General features: G+C 46.9%; 1 protein-coding gene and 1 pseudogene across 2 annotated transcripts; both read left to right on the forward strand.

Annotated features, from left to right (window-relative positions):
- On the forward strand, positions 1–4,955 carry LOC125510934 (indole-3-acetaldehyde oxidase-like; the record flags this gene model as incomplete). 2 transcript variants are annotated; one of them, XM_048676224.1, is given in 6 exon segments in its annotated part: positions 1–346; positions 665–927; positions 1,057–1,266; positions 2,824–3,042; positions 3,114–4,274; positions 4,357–4,955. In XM_048676224.1, coding segments are annotated over 6 exon segments (2,601 nt in total), but the record flags the coding sequence as incomplete, so codon positions are not given.
- Positions 4,956–21,211: 16,256 nt separating this feature from the next.
- LOC125510935 overlaps positions 21,212–23,305 on the forward strand; it is a 38,703-nt pseudogene continuing 36,609 nt past the window's right edge.

Raw genomic sequence — 23,305 nt, forward strand, 5'->3', positions numbered from 1 at the left:
GAATTCCTGAAGGGGAAACCAGCGAGTGCACCTGTGATACTTGAAGCGGTTCAGTCGCTGAAAGATGTTATCTCGCCGTCAGAAGGCACCACACACCCTGAGTACAGAGTCAGCTTGGCGGTCAGTTTCTTGTTCAGTTTCCTTTCTTCACTTAGTAACAACCTGAATGAACCTGCAAAGTATATTGCTCCCAATGGCTCATGTGCCAAGTCATCGCCTGAGAAGCAAGATGAGGTTGCCAGCGATGGCTTGCCAATTCGCTCAAGGCAAGAACTGGTTTTCAATGATGAATACGAACCTGTCGGCAAGCCAATCACGAAAGCTGGGGCGGAGCTGCAAGCTTCTGGTATACTCCTAAACTCTTATTCCAGTATTTAGTGCAAGTGTTTCATTCAATTAATTTTCACTATAGCTGTGTATGTACTAGACCTGGCACTTGAATTTCTAGCTTTCCATAGCTTGAGCTTCTTACAAAGTTTACGTTAATATAACTTATATTTTCTTCTGCATAGTTGAAATCAAGATCTTTTCTTTTTTTGAAGACTCAGATCATTTGGTAGTTACTTGTGTACATTGGTCCATCAGTGCAGGACCATCTGATATGCTTCATCCCTGCATTTCTATTCTGAAATATGCACTTGACAATATTCTTGGTCTTGTTCAGGGGAGGCTGTGTATGTTGATGACATCCCAGCTCCCAAGGATTGTCTCTACGGAGCATTTATCTACAGCACACACCCTCATGCCCATATAAAAGGTGTCAACTTCAAATCATCGTTGGCTTCCCAAAAGGTCATCACGGTTATCTCCGCAAAGGACATTCCAGCTGGTGGAAGAAATGTTGGATCCGCCTTCCCGATGCTAGGAGACGAAGCGCTTTTCGGTGATCCGGTGTCTGAATTTGCTGGTCAGAATATTGGCATTGTGGTACCTACTTCTGAAACACTTGAGCTCAATTTCAGAAAAATGCATAACCAGCAGTTGTATATTTGTACCCCGAATTCTAAGAGGTCATTTGAACTTATCGCATCATCATGTTTCTTTGCCATCACTCAGATCGCTGAAACACAGAAGTACGCCTATATGGCAGCGAAGCAAGCCATCATTGAGTATAGCACCGAGAATCTTGAGCCGCCAATTCTGACAATAGAGGACGCCATCCAACATAATAGCTACTTCCCTGTTCTCCCATTTTTGGCTCCAAAGCCAGTTGGGGACTTTGACCAAGGGATGTCTGAAGCGGATCACAAGATACTATCAGGAGAGGTACACACTTGATACTAGAAGAACGCCCGTGCGTTGCAACGGGGCCACATTAACTTTAAGAGTTTAATATTAATCATGTTAATAATACATTTAATATTCTCATACATATCAAGTGACACTGGCGACCTTTTTGTCAATTTAGCAACGGGCTCAATTGCAACGGGCTCTTTATACATATCAGACAACTCGCTACTACTTAAACTACAACTATGGCTATCAATATTTTTTTCTCAATTTAGCTCAGCAATAGTGCCTGGCTTAATAGACTGCTTTGCATTCACCCCCTCAAAAGACAGAGAGAACCAACTCAACATGTCAGAAGATTAACAGAAATTTCATTTCTATGGCATGAACATATAGCAGGAGCACCAACACATAGATCAGCAGAGAGCAGAGCACAGCATGCACACACTCGGGCCATCTATATCATACACACACAACAACGCACACACGCATCATGCTGGCATACACATATAGAAAAGCAGGCACACACGCATCATGCGCATTGGCCGGTGCGACGCACGCAGAGCAAGTACATACGCGCGGAGAGCAAGCTAGCAAGCACGCACGCGTCCAACCCCGCCGCTGCATGCGCTGGCAGAAGGTGAGACAACAAGGGAGACTGCACATTGAAGCTGTCCATGCAAGGCTGGAGGTGTTGGGCCGGCGACGGCGGTGTCAGGACGGCGCTTGATTCGTTCCCGGTGGCGTGGAGCTTGGGGCGGCAACACGACGATAGCTAGTGCTCGGGGATGGGGGTTTGGGGCGGGGGCAGTCGACCCGATGGCTGGCGAAGTTAACGGGCTCGGGCGGCTGGAAATTCGGCGGGTGGCGGCGGCACAGCACGAGGATGGGACAGGCGGAAAACCTTGCGGGCGTTCAACTACCAATACCCACGCCTTTTTTAGGGGAATTGCTTGTGAAAATAATGTGCGACGACGACTTCGCGAGCGGATCCCCTTAAAAAAGACATAGCGAGCAAATTCCCTTAAAACTGGTAGGAATGGATACGATTGACGACGTTGATAAATAGTGGTGAATGTTGGCCTAATTTACTATCATCATGCATGGAAATGAATCATCAAGAAAAAGAATACTTCCTATTACTACACTCATAGGAAGCTTCCTAATCTCTGCTACCAAACAGTTTCTGCCCAAACAAGGAAAGAAAGTTATGGACTTGATTCGGAAGGAAACAAACGTTATGAAGATTAATTAATTTAGATTTGATCTTTAGAGATTGATTGTGATTGATTTTTTTACATAAAGACATTACTAAATAATTTGCGTCAGTATGGAAAGTTCTGATCCGTTCAGTTTTTTTCGTTGTGTGAGAGAGTGAAGTGAAAATAAACCGATGAAGTGAGGGAGGCGACGACAAAAATCTACGACGGTTAACCTACGAAAAAAAACCGGACGAAAGTGGTGGGACGAAAAAAAACCTGAAAGCGAGACTACCAACTGCTCCATTAGGAGTAGAGATTTAGGAGGCTGCATTCTTAGTTTCAGGCAAGGCCGAAATACTGACACCGAGTATCTTTTGTTAATTTCCGACAGATAAAACTTGAATCACAGTACTACTTCTACATGGAGACGCAGACCGCATTGGCCATCCCTGACGAAGATAACTGCATCACTGTCTACTCCTCGGCACAGCTACCCGAGATCACGCAGAATGTCGTCGCGGACTGTCTCGGCATTCCGTACCACAATGTTCGCATAATCACCAGAAGAGTTGGAGGCGGCTTTGGTGGAAAGGCAATGAAAGGGTCCTATGTAAGTGCCCCATTATATAACAACATGGGCATAAATTTATGAATGTAATGAAATTGTTGTGTGTTCTTCAGGTCGCATGTGCGTGTGCACTTGCAGCGTTCAAACTGCGGCGCCCTGTCAGGATGTACCTCGACCGCAAGACCGACATGATCATGGCAGGTGGGCGGCACCCGATGAAGGTGAAATACTCGGTTGGGTTCAAATCGGACGGCACAGTCACGGCACTATACGTCGACCTCAGGATGAATGCCGGGATATCACCAGACTTGAGCCCTTTGATGCCGGGTTGCACCATCGGTGCTTTGAAGAAGTACAACTGGGGTGCCCTTGCCTTCGACATCAAGTTGTGCAAGACCAACGTCTCGTCAAAGTCCGCAATGCGGGCGCCTGGCGATGTGCAAGGCTCCTTCATCGCGGAGGTCATCATCGAGCACGTCGCATCCGTGCTTGCAGCCAACCCCAACGCCATCCGTAGGACGAACCTCCACAGCGTTGAGAGCCTCACGAAATTCTACGGTGATGCCGCGGGGGACGCCCCCACGTACAGCCTCGTCGACATCTTCGACAAGCTGGCCTCGTCGTCAGAGTACCGGAGCAGGGCGGAGGCAGTTGAATGGTTCAATGGCGGGAGCAGGTGGAGGAAGCGCGGCATCTCGTGTGTGCCCATCACCTACGAGGTGTCCCTTCGGCCGACGCCTGGGAAGGTGTCCATCCTGAACGACGGCTCAATCGCTGTGGAGGTCGGCGGCGTGGAGCTCGGGCAGGGGTTGTATACCAAGGTGAAGCAGATGACGGCGTTCGGGCTTGGGGAGCTCTGCCCTGACGCCGATGGGCTGCTCGATAAGGTGCGCGTGATCCAGGTTGACTCACTGAGCATGATCCAGAGCGGGTTCACCGGCGGGAGCACCACCTCCGAGACCAGCTGTGAGGCGGTCCGGCAGTCGTGCACCGCGCTCGTCGAGCGTCTCAGGCCCATCAAAGAGGGTCTCGAGGCCAAGTCCGGCGCAGCGGTGCCATGGAGCTCCTTGATCGCCCAGGTGAAAATGGCGGGCCTGAACCTGTCGGCACATGCCTTCTGGACACCCGACCCAGCCTTTGTAAAATACCTCAACTACGGAGCCGCCGTCAGCGAGGTGGAAATCGACGTTCTGACTGGAGCGACGACGATCCTGAGGAGCGACCTCGTGTACGACTGCGGGCAGAGCCTGAACCCGGCGGTGGACCTTGGCCAGGTGAGCTCGCTGCCAATCGACACAGTCAGCTGATTGCTGGAAGATTGCTGTAATCTGAAATTATTTTTGGTTGATGGATCAGGTGGAGGGCGCATTTGTGCAAGGGGTTGGGTTCTTCACAAACGAGGAGTACACGACGAACGCCGACGGGCTGGTGGTGAACGATGGCACGTGGACGTACAAGATCCCCACGGTGGACACCATCCCAAAGCAGTTCAACGTGGAGCTCATCAGCAGCGCGCGCGACAAGAAGCGGGTACTCTCCTCCAAGGCGTCCGGCGAGCCACCGCTGCTGCTGGCGGCATCGGTGCACTGCGCCATGCGGGAGGCCATCAGAGCGGCTAGGAGGGAATTCTCGGTCAACTCGCCACTGACATTTCAGATGGATGTGCCGGCGACCATGGCCGACGTCAAGGAGCTCTGTGGCCTCGACGTCGTCGAGAGGCACCTCCAGCGCCTCTGCTCCCCCGCCACCAAGGCCTGATGATACTTGCATGTAAGTTGTGTAGAAACGTGAGACGAGCGGTTTGGGATGCTGAACAATGACTGCTTGTGTGCTGCTGTGTATGTATATAGAAGAGAGGAGACAATTCAGCTATCGTCTGGACCAAATCGGACCAATTCCATTCACTGTCAAAAGTTAGCTCGAGTTGCTATGAGAGTTATCTATTTTGGAGTTGATTTGAATAGTTTCTGAAAGGTTTTCTGAAAACTAGTTCAAACGGCTGCCATGACAAAGGTTTTGTGGATTTCTCCCCGCTGCGGCCGTGGAAGAGGTATTGGCTATTTGCTACCGCGGCGGAGAAATACCCTAAATCTTTAGCACTGCATAACGGAGGTTTCCTGCTGGAGACTATGAGGACATGTTGGGCAAGTGAGTCGGGGCATTGACGTTAGAATGTTGAACTGGCTCGGTGACACACTGGAGTACACGGGGTACACGTTTGCACCGGAGCTAGGCGCCCGGCCCCAACGGTTGGAGGTTGTTATTATCGACGTAGAAGAAGAAGGAGGAGGTTTAAGTCGTTTTCACCGCTCTGCATTTGTTTAATTTCGTGGAAAACGTGGTTGATTAGTTTTCCCAACCGTGGTATACTTGAGAATAAGATACCCGCATCGCATCTACGAAACCGACAGCCCAGCCCAGGTATGGCCATTGTGTGTGGTTGAAAAGTTGAATAAGTTACCAGTTGAGTACGCGACATCACCGGGACATGTCAACTTTATCTTGCTGGCGTAAACAAGATACGCTTGGGCTGTAAAAAACATAAACATCTGCTTCATAGGCAGCGGCCGGCCGGCCGACACCCCCACCACCAACCACACCATGTAAAAGCCCAGAGCTACACCCGCCTTTCGGAGTCGTCTCAGGCGATAGCACAAATGTCTATGTGAAAACATTGAATCCATTATCCGATAGTTCTGGTGGGGGAGTAAACAAGGAAAGAGGAAGGCAGTTTGGGTATCTTGGGATGTTATGACAAAGCCGAAGTATCTTGGCGGCATGGGGTTTAGGGACATGGAAATCTTTAACCTTGCTTTGTTGGCGCGTCAGGCATGGAGAGTACTGAAAGATCCAAACTCTCTCAGTGCATGGATATTGAAGGCTGCATATTTTCCTAACACAAGCTTCTTGGAGGCAGAATTAGGCCATCACCCATCACAGATATGGAGGGCTGTGTTGGGGAACGTAGTAATTTTAAAAAAATTCCTACGCACATGCAAGATCATGGTGATGCATAGCAACGAGAGGGGAGAGTGTGATATACGTACCCTTGTAGATCGACAACGGAAGCGTTTGGTTGATGTACTCGTATGTCTCCACGGCCCGACCGATCAAGCACCGAAACTACGACACCTCCGAGTTCTAGCACATGTTCAGCTCGATGACGATCCCCGGACTCCGATCCAGCAAAGTGTCGGGGAAGAGTTCCGTCAGCACGACGGCGTGGTGACGATCTTGATGTACTATTGTCGCAGGGCTTCGCCTAAGTACCACTACAATATTATCGAGGACTATGGTGGCAGGGGGCGCCGCACACGGCTAAGAATATGATCACGTGGATCAACTTGTGTTCCTCTGGGGTGCCCCTGCCTCCGTATATAAAGGCTCAAGGGGGGGGTGCGGTGCGGCCGGCCTAGGAGAGGCGCACCAGGAGGAGTCCTACTCCCTCCGGGAGTAGGATTCCCCCCCCCCCCATTCCTAGTTGGAATAGGATTCGCGGAGGGGGGAAAGGAGAAAGGGGGGCCGGCCCCCTCTCCTTGTCCTATCCGGACCAAGGGAGGGGAGGGGCGCACGGCCCATCTCAGGCCACCTCTTCTCTTTTCCACTAAGGCCCACTAAGGCCCATATAGCTCCCGGGGGGTTCCGGTAACCTCCCGGTACTCCGGTAAAATCCCGATTTCACCCGGAACACTTCCGATATCCAAACATAGGCTTCCAATATATCAATCTTTATGTCTCGACCATTTCAAGACTCCTCGTCATGTCCGTGATCACATCCGGGACTCTGAACAACCTTTGGTACATCAAAACGTATAAACTCATAATATAACTGTCATCGAAACCTTAAGCGTGCGGGCCCTACGGGTTCGAGAACAATGTAGACATGACCGAGACACGTCTCCGGTCAATAACCAATAGCGGGACCTGGATGCCCATATTGGCTCCTACATATTCTACGAAGATCTTTATCGGTCAGACCGCATAACAACATACGTTGTTCCCTTTGTCATCGGTATATGTTACTGCCCGAGATTCGATCGTCGGTATCAATACCTAGTTCATCTCTTACTCGGCAAGTCTCTTTACTCGTTCCGTAATAACATCATCCCACAAACTAACTTATTAATTGCAATGCTTGCAAAGGCTTAAGTGATGTGCATTACCGAGAGGGCCCAGAGATACCTCTCCCGACAATGGAGTGCAAATCTAATCTCGAAATACGTCAACCCAACATGTACCTTTGGAGACACCTGTAGAGCACCTTTATAATCACCCAGTTACGTTGTGACGTTTGGTAGCACACAAAGTGTTCCTCCGGCATACGGGAGTTACATAATCTCATAGTCATAGGAACATGTATAAGTCATGAAGAAAGCAATAGCAACATACTAAATGATCGGGTGCTAAGCTAATGGAATGGGTCATGTCAATCAGATCATTCAACTAATGATGTGATCCCGTTAATCAAATGACAACTCTTTGTCCATGGTTAGGAAACATAACCATATTTAATTAACGAGCTAGTCAAGTAGAGGCATACTAGTGACACTCTGTTTGTCTATGTATTCACACATGTATTATGTTTCCGGTTAATACAATTCTAGCATGAATAATAAACCTTTATCATGATATAAGGAAATGAATAATAACTTTATTATTACCTCTAGGGCATATTTCCTTCAGGCTGTTCTTGATGGAAGAGACATTCTCAAGCAAGGCATTATTAGGCGTATTGGCAATGGGAAAACAACGAATATATGGAGAGATAATTGGTTACAGAGGATTGGACCTTTTAGACCGATCACAGCTCTCACTCCTAACCCGCCCGAGATGGTGGCCGAACTTATAGATTCGACCACAACGTCGTGGAAGGGAGGAACTGATCCGGACCACCTTTGTGCGGTTCGACGCTGAAGCCATCTTGTCCATACCGATATGCACCAGGGCAGTAGAGGATTTTTGGGCCTGGTCAGCCGAGAGGAGCGGCAGATTTTCAGTTAGTTCAGCATACCAGATGGTCATGACCAGGAAGAAGGAACGAGGGGACTGGCTGGAACAGACCCCGGGTGGCTCGACACTGAACGCTAACCGAAGGGACTGGACGACATTGTGGAATATAAATGTACCTTCCAAACTTAGGGTCTTCCTGTGGCGGCTGGCGAGGCACACTATGCCGACAGTGGACCTATTGCATCAGCAGCACATGTCAGAAACTCATCAGTGTTTGCTGTGCGGGAGGGAAGACTCATGGAGACACGCACCCTTGGAGTGCACTATGTCAAGGTGTATATGGGCGCTCTCGGAGGATGAAGTGGTGCAACTGCTGAGTATGAACACGAATCCAATGGAGCTTTGGTGCTGATCATGTTTTGCTCGTGGAAGAGACTTAGTCAACGGGTCTGCTACATTCAGCTTCGTATGTATCTTGCAAATCTCTATGTCTCCCACCTGGACTAGATCCCGGATGGAATTGAAGCGTCTCTTGATGTGTTTGGTTCTCTTGTGAAATCTGGATTCCTTTGCCAAGCCAATTGCACCAGTATTGTCACAAAAGATTTTCATTGGACCCGATGCACTAGGTATGACACCTAGATCGGATATGAACTCCTTCATCCAGACTCCTTCGTTTGCTGCTTCCGAAGCAGCTATGTACTCCGCTTCACATGTAGATCCCGCCACGATGCTTTGTTTAGAACTGCACCAACTGACAGCTCCACCGTTTAATATAAACACGTATCCGGTTTGCGATTTAGAATCGTCCGGATCAGTGTCAAAGCTTGCATCAACGTAACCGTTTACAATGAGCTCTTTGTCACCTCCATATACGAGAAACATATCCTTAGTCTTTTTTAGGTATTTCAGGATGTTCTTGACCGCTGTCCAGTGATCCACTCATGGATTACTTTGGTACCTCCCTGCTAGACTTATAGCAAGGCACACATCAGGTCTGGTACACAGCATTGCATACATGATAGAGCCTATGGCTGAAGCATAGGGAACATCTTTCATTTTCTCTCTATCTTCTGCAGTGGTCGGGCATTGAGTCTGACTCAACTTCACACCTTGTAACACAGGCAAGAACCCTTTCTTTGCTTGATCCATTTTGAACTTCTTCAAAATCTTGTCAAGGTATATGCTTTGTGAAAGTCCAATTAAGCGTCTTGATCTATCTCTATAGATCTTTATGCCTAATATGTAAGCAGCTTCACCGAGGTCTTTCATTGAAAAACTCTAACTCTTATTCAAGTATCCCTTTATGCTATCCAGAAATTCTATATCATTTCCAATCAGTAATATGTCATCCACATATAATATCAGAAATGCTACAGAGCTCCCACTCACTTTCTTGTAAATATAGGCTTCTCCGAAAGTCTGTATAAAACCAAATGCTTTGATCACACTATCAAAGCGTTTATTCCAACTCCGAGAGGCTTGCACCAGTCCATAAATGGATCGCTGGAGCTTGCACACTTTGTTAGCTCCCTTTGGATCGACAAAACCTTCCGGTTGCATCATATACAACTCTTCTTCCAGAAATCCATTTAGGAATGCAGTTTTGACATCCATCTGCCAAATTTCATAATCATAAAATGCGGCAATTGCTAACATGATTCGGACAGACTTAAGCATCGCTACGGGTGAGAAGGTCTCATCGTAGTCAACCCCTTGAACTTGTCGAAAACCTTTTGCGACAAGTCGAGCTTTGTAGACAGTAATATTACCGTCAGCGTCAGTCTTCTTCTTGAAGATCCATTTATTCTCAATTGATTGCCGATCATCGGGCAAGTCAACCAAAGTCCATACTTTGTTCTCATACATGGATCCCATCTCAGATTTCATGGCTTCAAGCCATTTTGCGGAATCTGGGCTCACCATCACTTCTTCATAGTTCGTAGGTTCATCATGATCTAGCAGCATGATTTCCAGAACAGGATTACCGTACCACTCTGGCGCGGATCTCACTCTGGTTGATCTACGAGGTTCAGTAGTATCTTGTCCTGAAGTTTCATGATCATTATCATTAGCTTCCTCACTAATTGGTGTAGGTGTCGCAGAAACAGTTTTCCGTGATGTACTACTTTCCAATAAGGGAGCAGGTACAGTTACCTCATCAAGTTCTACTTTCCTCCCACTCACATCTTTCGAGAGAAACTCCTCCAGAAAGTTTCCGAATTTAGCAACAAAAGTCTTGCCTTCGGATCTGTGATAGAAGGTGTATCCAATAGTTTCCTTTGGATATCCTATGAAGACACATTTCTCCGATCTGGGTTCGAGCTTATCAGGTTGAAGCTTTTTCACATAAGCATCGCAGCCCCAAACTTTTAGAAACGATAACTTTGGTTTCTTGCCAAACCATAGTTCATAAGGCGTCGTCTCAACGGATTTCGATGGTGCCTTATTTAACGTGAATGCGGCCGTCTCTAAAGCATAACCCCAAAACGATAGCGGTAAATCAGTAAGAGACATCATAGATCGCACCATATCTAGTAAAGTACGATTACGACGTTCGGACACACCATTACGCTGTAGTGTTCCGGGTGGCGTGAGTTGCGAAACTATTCTGCATTGCTTCAAATGTACACCAAACTCGTAACTCAAATATTCTCCTCCACGATCAGATCGTAGAAACTTTATTTTCTTGTTACGATGATTTTCAACTTCACTCTGAAATTCTTTGAACTTTTCAAATGTTTCAGACTTATGTTTCATTAAGTAGATATACCCATATCTGCTTAAGTCATCTGTGAAGGTGAGAAAATAACGATATCCGCCACGAGCCTCAATATTCATCGGACCACATACATCTGTATGTATGATTTCCAACAAATCTGTTGCTCTCTCCATAGCACCGGAGAACGGTGTTTTAGTCATCTTGCCCATGAGGCACGGTTTGCAAGTACCAAGTGATTCATAATCAAGTGGCTCCAAAAGTCCATCAGTATGGAGTTTCTTCATGCGCTTTACACCGATATGACCTAAACGGCAGTGCCACAAATAAGTTGCACCATCATTATCAACTCTGCATCTTTTGGCTTCAACATTATGAATATGTGTATCACTACTATCGAGATTCAATAAGAATAGACCACTCTTCAAGGGTGCATGACCATAAAAGATATTACTCATATAAATAGAACAACCATTATTCTCTGATTTAAATGAATAACCGTCTCGCATTAAACAAGATCCAGATATAATGTTCATGCTCAACGCTGGCACCAAATAACAATTATTTAGGTCTAATACTAATCCCGAATGTAGATGTAGAGGTAGCGTGCCGACCGCGATCACATCGACTTTGGAACCGTTTCCCACGCGCATCGTCACCTCGTCCTTAGCCAATCTTCGCTTAATCCGTAGTCCCTGTTTCGAGTTGCAAATATTAGCAACAGAACCAGTATCAAATACCCATGTGCTACTGCGAGCATTAGTAAGGTACACATCAATAACATGTATATCACATATACCTTTATTCACCTTGCCATCCTTCTTATCCGCCAAATACTTGGGGCAGTTCCGCTTCCAGTGACCAGTCTGCTTGCAGTAGAAGCACTCAGTTTCAGGCTTAGGTCCAGACTTGGGTTTCTTCTCTTGAGCAGCAACTTGCTTGCTGTTCTTCTTGAAGTTCCCCTTCTTCTTTCCTTTGCCCTTTTTCTTGAAACTAGTGGTCTTGTTGACCATCAACACTTGATACTCCTTTTTGATTTCTACCTCCGCAGCTTTCAGCATTGCGAAGAGTTCGGGAATAGTCTTATTCATCCCTTGCATATTATAGTTCATCACGAAGCTCTTGTAGCTTGGTGGCAGTGATTGGAGAATTCTGTCAATGACGCAATCATCTGGAAGATTAACTCCCATCTGAATCAAGTGATTATTATACCCAGACATTTTGAGTATATGCTCACTGACAGAACTGTTCTCCTCCATCTTGCAGCTATAGAACTTATTGGAGACTTCATATCTCTCAATCCGGGCATTTGCTTGAAATATTAACTTCAACCCCTGGAACATCTCATATGCTCCATGACGTTCAAAACGTTGTTGAAGTCCCGATTCTAAGCCGTAAAGCATGGCACACTGAACTATCGAGTAGTCATCAGCTTTGCTCTGCCAGACGTTCATAACATCTGGTGTTGCTCCAGCAGTAGGCCTGGCACCCAGCGGTGCTTCCAGGACGTAATTCTTCTGTGCAACAATGAGGATAATCCTCAAGTTATGGACCCAGTCCATGTAATTGCTACCATCATCTTTCAACTTTGCTTTCTCAAGGAACGCATTAAAATTCAACGGAACAACAGCACGGGCCATCTATCTACAATCAAACATACATAAGCAAGATACTATCAGGTACTAAGTTCATGATAAATTTAAGTTCAATTAATCAAATTACTTAAAGAACTCCCACTTAGATAGACATCCCTCTAATCCTCTAAGTGATCACGTGATCCAAATCAACTAAACCATGTCCGATCATCACGTGAGATGGAGTAGTTTCATTGGTGAACATCATTATGTTGATCATATCTACTATATGATTCACGCTCGACCTTTTGGTCTCCGTGTTCCGAGGCCATATCTGCATATGCTTGACTCGTCAAGTATAACCTGAGTATTCTGCGTGTGCAACTGTTTTGCACCCGTTGTATTTGAATGTAGAGCCTATCACACCCGATCATCACGTGGTGTCTCAGCATGAAAAACTTTCGCAACGGTGCATACTCAGGGAGAACACTTCTTGATAATTTTAGTGAGAGATCATCTTATAATGCTACCGTCAATCAAAGCAAGATAAGATGCATAAAAGATAAACATCACATGCAATCAATATAAGTGATATGATATGGCCATCATCATCTTGTGCCTGTGATCTCCATCTCCAAAGCACCGTCATGATCACCATCGTCACCGGCGCGACACGTTGATCTCCATCGTAGCATCGTTGTCGTCTCGCCAATCTTATGCTTCCACGACTATCGCTACCGCTTAGTGATAAAGTAAAGCATCACAGCGCGATTGCATTGCATACAATAAAGCGACAACCATATGGCTCCTGCCAGTTGCCGATAACTCGGTTACAAAATATGATCATCTCATACAATAAAATTCAGCATCATGTCTTGACCATATCACATCACAACATGCCCTGCAAAAACAAATTAGACGTCCTCTACTTTGTTGTTGTAAGTTTTACGTGGCTGCTACGGGCTTAAGCAAGAACCAATCTTACCTACGCATCAAAACCACAATGATAGTTTGTCAAGTTGGTGCTGTTTTAACCTTCGCAAGGACCGGGCGTAGCCACACTTGGTTCAACTAAACTTGGAGAAACTGTCACCCGCAAGCCACCTATGTGCAAAGCACGTCGGGAGAACCGGTCTCGCGTAAGCGTACGCGTAATGTCGGTCCGGGCCGCTTCGTCCAACAATACCGCCGAACCAAAGTATGACATGCTGGTAAGCAGTATGACTTATATCGCCCACAACTCACTTGTGTTCTACTCGTGCATATAACATCAACACATAAAACCTAGGCTCGGATGCCACTGTTGGGGAACGTAGTAATTTCAAAAAATTTCCTACGCACATGCAAGATCATGGTGATGCATAGCAATGAGAGGGGAGAGTGTGATCTACGTACCCTTGTAGATCGACAACGGAAGCGTTTGGTTGATGTAGTCGTACGTCTCCACGGCCCGACCGATCAAGCACCGAAACTACGGCACCTCCGAGTTCTAGCACACGTTCAGCTCGATGACGATCCCCGGACTCCGATCCAACAAAGTGTCGGGGAAGAGTTCCGTCAGCACGATGGCGTGGTGACGATCTTGATGTACTACTGTTGCAGGGCTTCGCCTAAGCACCGCTACAATATTATCGAGGACTATGGTGGCAGGGGGCGCCGCACACGGCTAAGAATATGATCACGTGGATCAACTTGTGTTCCTCTGGGGTGCCCCTGCCTCCGTATATAAAGGCTCAAGGGGGGGTGCGGCCGGCCTAGGAGAGGCGCGCCAGGAGGAGTCCTACTCCCTCCGGGAGTAGGATTCCCCCCCCCAATCCTAGTTGGAATAGGATTCGCGGAGGGGGGGAAAGGAGAAAGGGGGGCCGGCCCCCTCTCCTTGTCCTATTCGTACCAAGGGAGGGGAGGGGCGCGCGGCCCATCTCAGGCCACCTCTTCTCTTTTCCACTAAGACCCACTAAGGCCCATATAGCTCCCGGGGGGTTTCGGTAACCTCCAGGTACTCCGGTAAAATCCCGATTTCACCCGGAACACTTCCGATATCCAAACATAGGCTTCCAATATATCAATCTTTATGTCTCGACCATTTCGAGACTCCTTGTCATGTCTGTGATCACATCCGGGGCTCTGAACAACCTTCGGTACATCAAAACATATAAACTCATAATATAACTGTCATCGAAACCTTAAGCGTGCGGACCCTACAGGTTCGAGAACAATGTAGACATGACCGAGACACGTCTCCGGTCAATAACCAATAGCGGGACCTGGATGCCCATATTGGCTCCTACATATTCCACGAAGATCTTTATCGGTCAGACCGCATAACAACATACGTTGTTCCCTTTGTCATCGGTATGTTACTTGCCCGAGATTCGATCGTCGGTATCCAATACCTAGTTCAATCTCATTACCGGCAAGTCTCTTTACTCGTTCCGTAATACATCATCCCGCAACTAACTCATTAATTGCAATGCTTGCAAGGCTTAAGTGATGTGCATTACCGAGAGGGCCCAGAGATACCTCTCCGACGATCGGAGTGACAAATCCTAATCTCGAAATACGTCAACCCAACATGTACCTTTGGAGACACCTGTAGAGCACCTTTATAATCACCCAGTTACGTTGTGACGTTTGGTAGCACACAAAGTGTTCCTCCGGCATACGGGAGTTACCATAATCTCATAGTCATAGGAACATGTATAAGTCATGAAGAAAGCAATAGCAACATACTAAATGATCGGGTGCTAAGCTAATGGAATGGGTCATGTCAATCAGATCATTCAACTAATGATGTGATCCCGTTAATCAAATGACAACTCTTTGTCCATGGTTAGGAAACACAACCATATTTAATTAACGAGCTAGTCAAGTAGAGGCATACTAGTGACACTCTGTTTGTCTATGTATTCACACATGTATTATGTTTCCGGTTAATACAATTCTAGCATGAATAATAAACCTTTATCATGATATAAGGAAATGAATAATAACTTTATTATTACCTCTAGGGCATATTTCCTTCAGGCTGTTCTTGATGGAAGAGACATTCTCAAGCAAGGCATTATTAGGCGTATTGGCAATGGGCAAACAACGAATATATGGAGAGATAATTAGTTACAGAGGACTGGACCTTTTAGACCGATCACAGCTCTCACTCCTAACCCGCCCGAGATGGTGGCCGAACTTATAGATTCGACCACAGCGTCGTGGAAGGAGGAACTGATCCGGACCACCTTTGTGCGGTTCGACGCTGAAGCCATCTTGTCCATACCGATATGCACCAGGGCAGTAGAGGATTTTTGGGCCTGGTCAGCCGAGAGGAGCGGCAGATTTTCAGTTAGTTCAGCATACCAGATGGTCATGACCAGGAAGAAGGAACGAGGGGACTGGCTGGAACAGACCCCGGGTGGCTCGACACTGAACGCTAACCGAAGGGACTGGACGACATTGTGGAATATAAATGTACCTTCCAAACTTAGGGTCTTCCTGTGGCGGCTGGCGAGGCACACTATGCCGACAGTGGACCTATTGCATCAGCAGCACATGTCAGAAACTCATCAGTGTTTGCTGTGCGGGAGGGAAGACTCATGGAGACACGCACCCTTGGAGTGCACTATGTCAAGGTGTATATGGGCGCTCTCGGAGGATGAAGTGGTGCAACTGCTGATATGAACACGAATCCAAAACGCGAAACACTGGCTGCTAGAGATGCATGATCAACTATCGCACGAGCAGTTTGTCCTATTGGTGGTCACCCTTTGGGCCACATGGAGAGCATGGCGCAAGGCTATCTATGAGGGAGTTTTTCAGAGCCCCCAAGGAACTAACCAATTCATCAAAACATACATAGCAGACTTGCAAACTATCTCTGTTGTGGGCAGTAGACAGATACAACAGCAAGCGGCGAGACCTAGTCACTAGATTGCACCACCTGACTCGTATGCGAAGATCAATATGGATGCGGCGATCGTAGCCAACCGAGGATGTGGAGTTGCTGCTGCTATATGCCGTGATCAAGCTGGTATGTTTCATGGTGCATCAGCTTTGGTTATCAAGAGAACCAGGGACTCATCAACGCTCGAAGCATTAGCAGTCAGAGAGGCTTTAGCGCTTGCTAAAGATCTTAATATTCGCATGATACATGTCGCTTTTGACTGAAAAGTCGTAGTGGACGACATCAAGAACAAAACGCCGGCTATCTATGGAGCTATTCTGCATGAAATCATAGATCACAATTCCTCGTTTATTTCCTGTACTTTTGTGCATGAGTTTAGGAGTTCGAATTTCGAGGCTCACAATCTAGCGAAGCATAGTTTGAATTTGGGGATTGACCACCATGTGTGGTTAGGCAATACTGGTAATCTCTTTTTTGTACCTTTGAACATTGGCACAAGTTACATAAAGCTTCGCATGATTCAACAACAACACAACAACAACAAAGCCTTTAGTCCCAAACAAGTTGGGGTAGGCTAGAGGTGAAACCCATAAGATCTCGTAACCAACTCATGGCTCTGGCACATGGATAGCAAGCTTCCACGCACCCCTGTCCATAGCTAGCTCTTTGGTGATACTCCAATCCTTCAGGTCTCTCTTAACGGACTCCTCCCATGTCAAATTTGGTCTACCCCGCCCTCTCTTGACATTCTCCGCACGCTTTAGCCGTCCACTATGCACCGGAGCTTCTGGAGGCCTGCGCTGAATATGCCCAAACCATCTCAGACGATGTTGGACAAGCTTCTCTTCAATTGGTGCTACCCCAACTCTATCTCGTATATCATCATTCTGGACTCGATCCTTCCTCGTGTGGCCACACATCCATCTCAACATACGCATCTCCGCCACACCTAACTGTTGAACATGTCGCCTTTTAGTCGGCCAACACTCAGCGCCATACAACATTGCGGGTCGAACCGTCGTCCTGTAGAACTGGCCTTTTAGCTTTTGTGGCACTCTCTTGTCACAGAGAATGCCAGAAGCTTGGCGCCACTTCATCCATCCGGCTTTGATTCGATGGTTCACATCTTCATCAATACCCCCATCCTCCTGCAGCATTGACCCCAAATACCGAAAGGTGTCCTTCTGAGGTACCACCTGGCCATCAAGGCTAACCTCCTCCTTACACCTAGTAGTACTGAAACCGCACATCATGTACCCGGTTTTAGTTCTACTAAGCCTAAACCCTTTCGATTTCAAGGTTTGTCTCCATAACTCTAACTTCCTATTTACCCCCGTCCAACTATCGTCAACTAGCACCACATCATCCGCAAAGAGCATACACCATGGGATATCTCCTTGTATATCCCTTGTGACCTCATCCATCACCAATGCAAAAAGATAAGGGCTCAAAGCTGACCCTGATGCAATCCTATCTTAATCGGGAAGTCATCAGTGTCGACATCACTTGTTCGAACACTTGTCACAACATTATCGTACATGTCCTTGATGAGGGTAATGTACTTTGCTGGGACTTTGTGTTTCTCCAAGGCCCACCACATGACATTCCGCGGTATCTTATCATAGGCCTTCTCCAAGTCAATGAACATCATATGCAAGTCCTTCTTTTGCTCCCTATATCTCTCCATAAGTTGTCGTACCAAGAAAATGGCTTCCATGGTCGACCTCCCAGGCATGAAACCAAAAAAAGGCGATAGCACAGATTTGGCCCAGTGTGGGTGTGGCCCTCCTCCGGCGTCGTGCGCGCGTGCAGGTGGACGCTATGGCCCGTGTGGGGGCACGTCCGCATGTAGCGCGCGCGGCGCTGTGTTTTATCGCATGGAACGATCTGCCTACACATGGGGTTTGCCTGATTTGGTCGTGCCTGTCGTTCCGATCGGCCGGGGGCTAGTTCTACTACACCTTTACGTGGAAGTTTCTTTCTTTTTCCCTTTTTTTTCCTGCGGAATGCTTCCATGGAAATTTCAGCGTCGGACATCACTCTAACGTATAGTAGTCCGAAACAGGCAAATGGCTTTCCTAGAGTAGAGAGCATATTCGCCTCACGACCATGCATGTCCACAGCCAGACCCATCGCTCTGTCTTTTCCCCCTCCTAAAATAAGCCCGCCACACGTCACCTCACTGCTAGTGCTGATGCAGCCCGGCCTCGTGAATCGCGAGGACCAATAGAAAAGTGCAAAAGCAAACAAAGCCTGTCTGTCACTCACACCGTTCTCTAGTACTCCCTCCATTTCAAAATATAATGCGCCCACGCTTCCCGACGTTCAACTTTGATACTAGTGTATAAAGGCCTGTTTGGTTCCTAAATCACCTGATTTATAAGTCAGGTGACTTAAAATCAGTGACTTATAAGTCACGCCTGTTTGGTTGTCACCTGACCACACCTTCCCACCTTGTGTTTTTAATGTAAAGGTGATGGGAGCCACGCAAAAAGGGGTGACTTATAAGTTTTAAGTTGGGGTGGAGCAACTTATGACTTATAAGTTGGAGTGACTTATAAGTTGGGTCCGTTTGGCAGAATAAGTCACTTTTTTTCACATTTCGACTTATAAGTTGATAACTTACTTGAAACCAAACAGGGCCTAATACTACATCCGTAATGCATAATATCATATATTAGTATTATAGGGCATCTTTAAGGGGAACTCGTAAACCTCCTGTAACCGTCCGGACCGCGTTGTTTGGACCGCGAAAGCCATTCAACGCGGTCAGGACGCGATTTTTTCCGCAAAATGAAGACAAAGGCGGGGAAGGTTTGCGGGAGTCCGGACACGCAAAACGGATGAATTCAAGACCCAGGCCCACCCAAAACCCTTACCGGACCCCGCAACTCCATCCTTTTCATTTTCTCTTCTTCCTTCTTTCTCTCTTGCTGTCGCAGCCACTCCACTACCCCGGCCACCACGCCACACCACTGCCGAAAATCTGTGTCTCTGTCACCTTCGGTGATCCGGCAGGGCTCTCCACTGCTTCTCCACCTTCTTCGTTCAAACCCATGTCCTCTGATTGTCATGCCAAGTACCACCCTCTACTATGCCCGACAACTGTTCGATGAATCGCCGGAGCTGAAAACAGTTGTCCCTTCTTGTTTGTATCAATGGATTCTGATTTGGAGTACATATACGAGCAGTATGTTGAGTCCTTCGACGGCTCGTCAGACGAGGAGGAGTACTTCAATGAGACGGCGATGATGCAGGCGGTCCTTGAAGACGCGGAGCGTGCGGAGCAACATGTTCTCAATTTCAAGGGCTCGATCAAGGGTCACCGAGTGCTCAACCGCAACAGGGCGTGTGGGCATTTGACACTGATGGCCGACTACTTTGCCCTGATGCACTATTCGCTAACCATTTTCGCTGGCGTTTTCGAATGCGCAAGACTGTTTTCGATCATTTGTACCATGACGTCCGGTCCTACGATGACTACTCCATCCTGAAGAAGGATGCCGTGGGAACGATTGGCTTCTCTAGTTACCAGAAGTTTTCGGCCACACTCTGGATGCTTGCATATGGCACGGCCGCTGATCCGTGGGACGAGTACCTACGGATGTCTGAGAGCATATGCGAAGATGCCATGGTCATGTTTGCAACTACCGTGGTCGAGGTGTTCAGACTTCAATACCTGAGAGAACCAACTATGGCAGACACCGAGTCGGCTCCTGGCAATCTCAGAAGCAAGAGGGTGGCCAGGTTTGCTTGGATCTCTTGTCTGCATGCATTGAAAATGAAAGAATTGCCCAAAGTCTTTACAAGGGCAATATTAGGGGCACGTTAAGAAGCCCATCATTCTTGAAGCAGTTGCATCAGAGGATCTTTGAATTTGGCACGCTTTCTTTGGCGCTCGGGTCTCACAATGACAATGTGCTGCTCGATCGCGTTGTTTGCGAGGCTGACTGAAGGAAAAGCTCCTCCTTGCCACTATACTGTCAATGGACATGAGTATAACTTAGGCTACTATTTGGTTGACGGTGGCTATCCTTCATGGGCTATCTTTGTCAGCACCATCTCAAACCCAGTTGGCCAGAAAAAGGCTCTTTACCCAAAGACAATAAGCAGCTACTCCCTCCATTCCTAAATATTTGTCTTTTTAGAGATTTCGAATGGACTATTACATACAGATACATATAGATATATTTAAAAGTGTAGATTCACTCATTTTGCTCGGTATGTAGTCGCTTGTTAAAATCTCTAGAAAGACAAATATGTAGAAACGGAAGGAGTAGAAAGGATGTCGAGAGGACATTTGGAGTTCTTTAGGCCCGTTTTGCAGTTGTTCGTGGACCTGCAAAACAATGGGATTCGGAGACCTTGTGGAGGTGATGACATGTTGTATGATCATGTACCACATGATCGTCGAGGATGAGGGTGACAATGCTGTCTCAGCTTTGAAATTTGAGAACATGGTCATCCTATTCAACTTCCGGACCAGAACCCGGCCACATTTGAGGAGTTTGTTCAAATGCATCAACAAATTCGGCATCGATCAACTCACGAGAAGCTCAACGAATATCTGATTGAGTATCAGTGGGCGATAAAAGCGAACAACAATATTGGGATGTAAATATTTGAACTTTTTAAAATTTGAAATAGTGTTGCAAGCGGCTATTTGAATTTATGTGCCCTTTGTATGCGGCTATTTGAATTTCTGTGTCCTTTACGTGCAGCTACTTGATCATGCAGACTGAGAGAAAAAGCGAAAAACTAGATGTATACGACTATGGTTAGGTGACGTCCTTATGTCCTGTTCATGGATTGGCCCCCGCGGACGGATACGGGAGGATTTGACAGGAGAGACAGTTGACGAGGAATAGTACTAGTACTACCTCGACGCATTGCACCAGACCGCGCGATCACCAACGTCGCGCCCTCGACTTGCACGTGAACGTACGTGCGCGCTGAGCACACGCTGACGCCAGCCATTTCCCGTCGCTTTGGCCCCGTCCAACGCCATTTCATAGCTAGCGAGGCGCCCGGCTGCCGCCCGTATAAAGGATAGAGTAATAGCCGGGGCTCAGTGTCCGTGCGCGCACTTGGTGAGCGACTGGTGCTCGAGGAGGAAGGTCGACCGGGTGTGGACTCTGTAGAGAGAGAGAGAGAGAGAGAGATGGGGTCGCTGAGGAAGGATGCGGCGGCGGCGGCGGGGGAGCGGGTGGTGCTGGCGGTGAACGGCGCGCGGCACGAGGCGGCCGGCGTCGACCCGTCGATGACGCTGCTGGAGTTCCTCCGCACGCGCACGCCCGTCCGGGGGCCCAAGCTCGGCTGCGGCGAAGGTGAGCAGAGCACCACCCCCGAAAACTCGATAGATTCATCTCCGGCGGCTAGCTCGTTACGGCGTGTGTGTGTGAGACAGAGAGGACCTTTGGCTGAGTAAGCGGATCGAGCCAGATCGACTGAACTCTGCATACGTGCACGTAGGGCCTCGCGCCACGTGCGCACCGATTCCAGGTCCCTCTCGTCTCGTCTTCGCCTAGGTTAGGCAGCCCTACGCTATCGTTCATCGTCTCGTCGCGTACCCATCGCCCAGGTAACCCTCCTTTCCGGTTTATAAGACTTATCTTAAAATTTTAATTTTTTATTGTATAAAGCTCAACTTAATTATTTCTCATCACATGTTTAAACTTCAAAATGCATTAAATTATTGCATGCAAGTATTAAGAGAAAACTGGTCAATGCATGCATGCATTGCAATTAATGCATTCATAAACATAATTTTTTTTAAAAAATAAAAGTATTAATTGGATGCTTTTGCAAACTAAAAAAATATTCCACCACTCATCATCTATCTTGGTTTGTGAGATTTTTAAATTGAGCCTTATAAATCGGAAAGGAGGGAGTAGGTAAATAGGATCAATCATACCTGTGGTAGGCATGTATCTGCTTTTCTTTCTCTGTTTCTTCTCTTCTTATGGCGCGAGTGGCGAATCTAAGGGCCAGGCTTCGCATGGCTTGAGCCTATCCTCAAAAATCGTGAATTAATATTTTACTACTAAGCCTCAGGCTATTTGGCAGGCCTAGTCCAAGTAAAATAGATGCAGCCGGCTCATCTAAGTCAACTAAGCCACGCAGAGCCTACCCTACATTTCCATCCTAGATTCGCTGCTGTATGGCGCCATCCGTTTATATTTCTTCTTCTGGCAACCCTCTTGCCTTCTCCGGCCTCGGTGTGGGTAGCGTAGCATGCGACGATCTGATAACGGAGATCGCAAGAAACACAAGCGGAGACCACATGTTATACATGCTCCGTCTTGCATTTTTTTAACACATCATAGATGCAGACACTCATACATACACATATACATTTATCCATATGAACGCATGCACATACATCCTATCTTATGAGCATCTTCAAAAAATTGAGTTGTCACATCATCTTTATACTGACGAAGACACTACAGACGACTTTCGTAGCCGATGGACCGTCCGTCTTTTTTCACTAAGCACATCGCCGAAAAGACTGAAATATATCAAAGAAGAATAAAAAAAAAATGTAAGCACCAATAACAAGTCAAGAACTTAAACCCTGATAATCTGGTTGCACCACAAAGAATCTAATCATCTCTTGCATAGATACTTCTGTTGCTTGCCGGACGGAGAGGATCTAGGGACTAACTTTCCAACCTATTAACACTTCGACAACAGACAATCGTATTAGCCGCTGCTCCTTCAGTTTGACAGCGGTCCATAAGTAAATAATTCAACCTGCTCTCCAGTATATAACTCAATTTTTGTGTGGAAGATACTGGATTCTTCTTCTTTTTTGCGGATCACCTAGTAGTATTCTTCCGAACGTTCAATGTGTTTTTTTTTTCTTGATATGCCTACGACTCGTGCAAAATGGTAAATGCCAATATATTATCAATCAACCATCAACAATTAGATACATCCATTTAAGGGACAAGTAATATGAATCTGAGGGAGTAGAAACATGACAAAAAACCCTTGCTCAACAATGACACTGCACGTTACTTTCATTACACTCAGGCCTAGCGATGGTATGGAGATATAGTATCTTTTTAAATTTTATTTGGGATAGTTTATAGTATTGATTAAAAAATGGGTAAGCTGGATAATTGGTTCTTTACGGTCACTCAGGCATGATGGAGACAAAAT

This window comes from Triticum urartu, chromosome 5 (genome assembly GCF_003073215.2).
Source record: "Triticum urartu cultivar G1812 chromosome 5, Tu2.1, whole genome shotgun sequence".
NCBI lineage: Eukaryota > Viridiplantae > Streptophyta > Magnoliopsida > Poales > Poaceae > Triticum > Triticum urartu.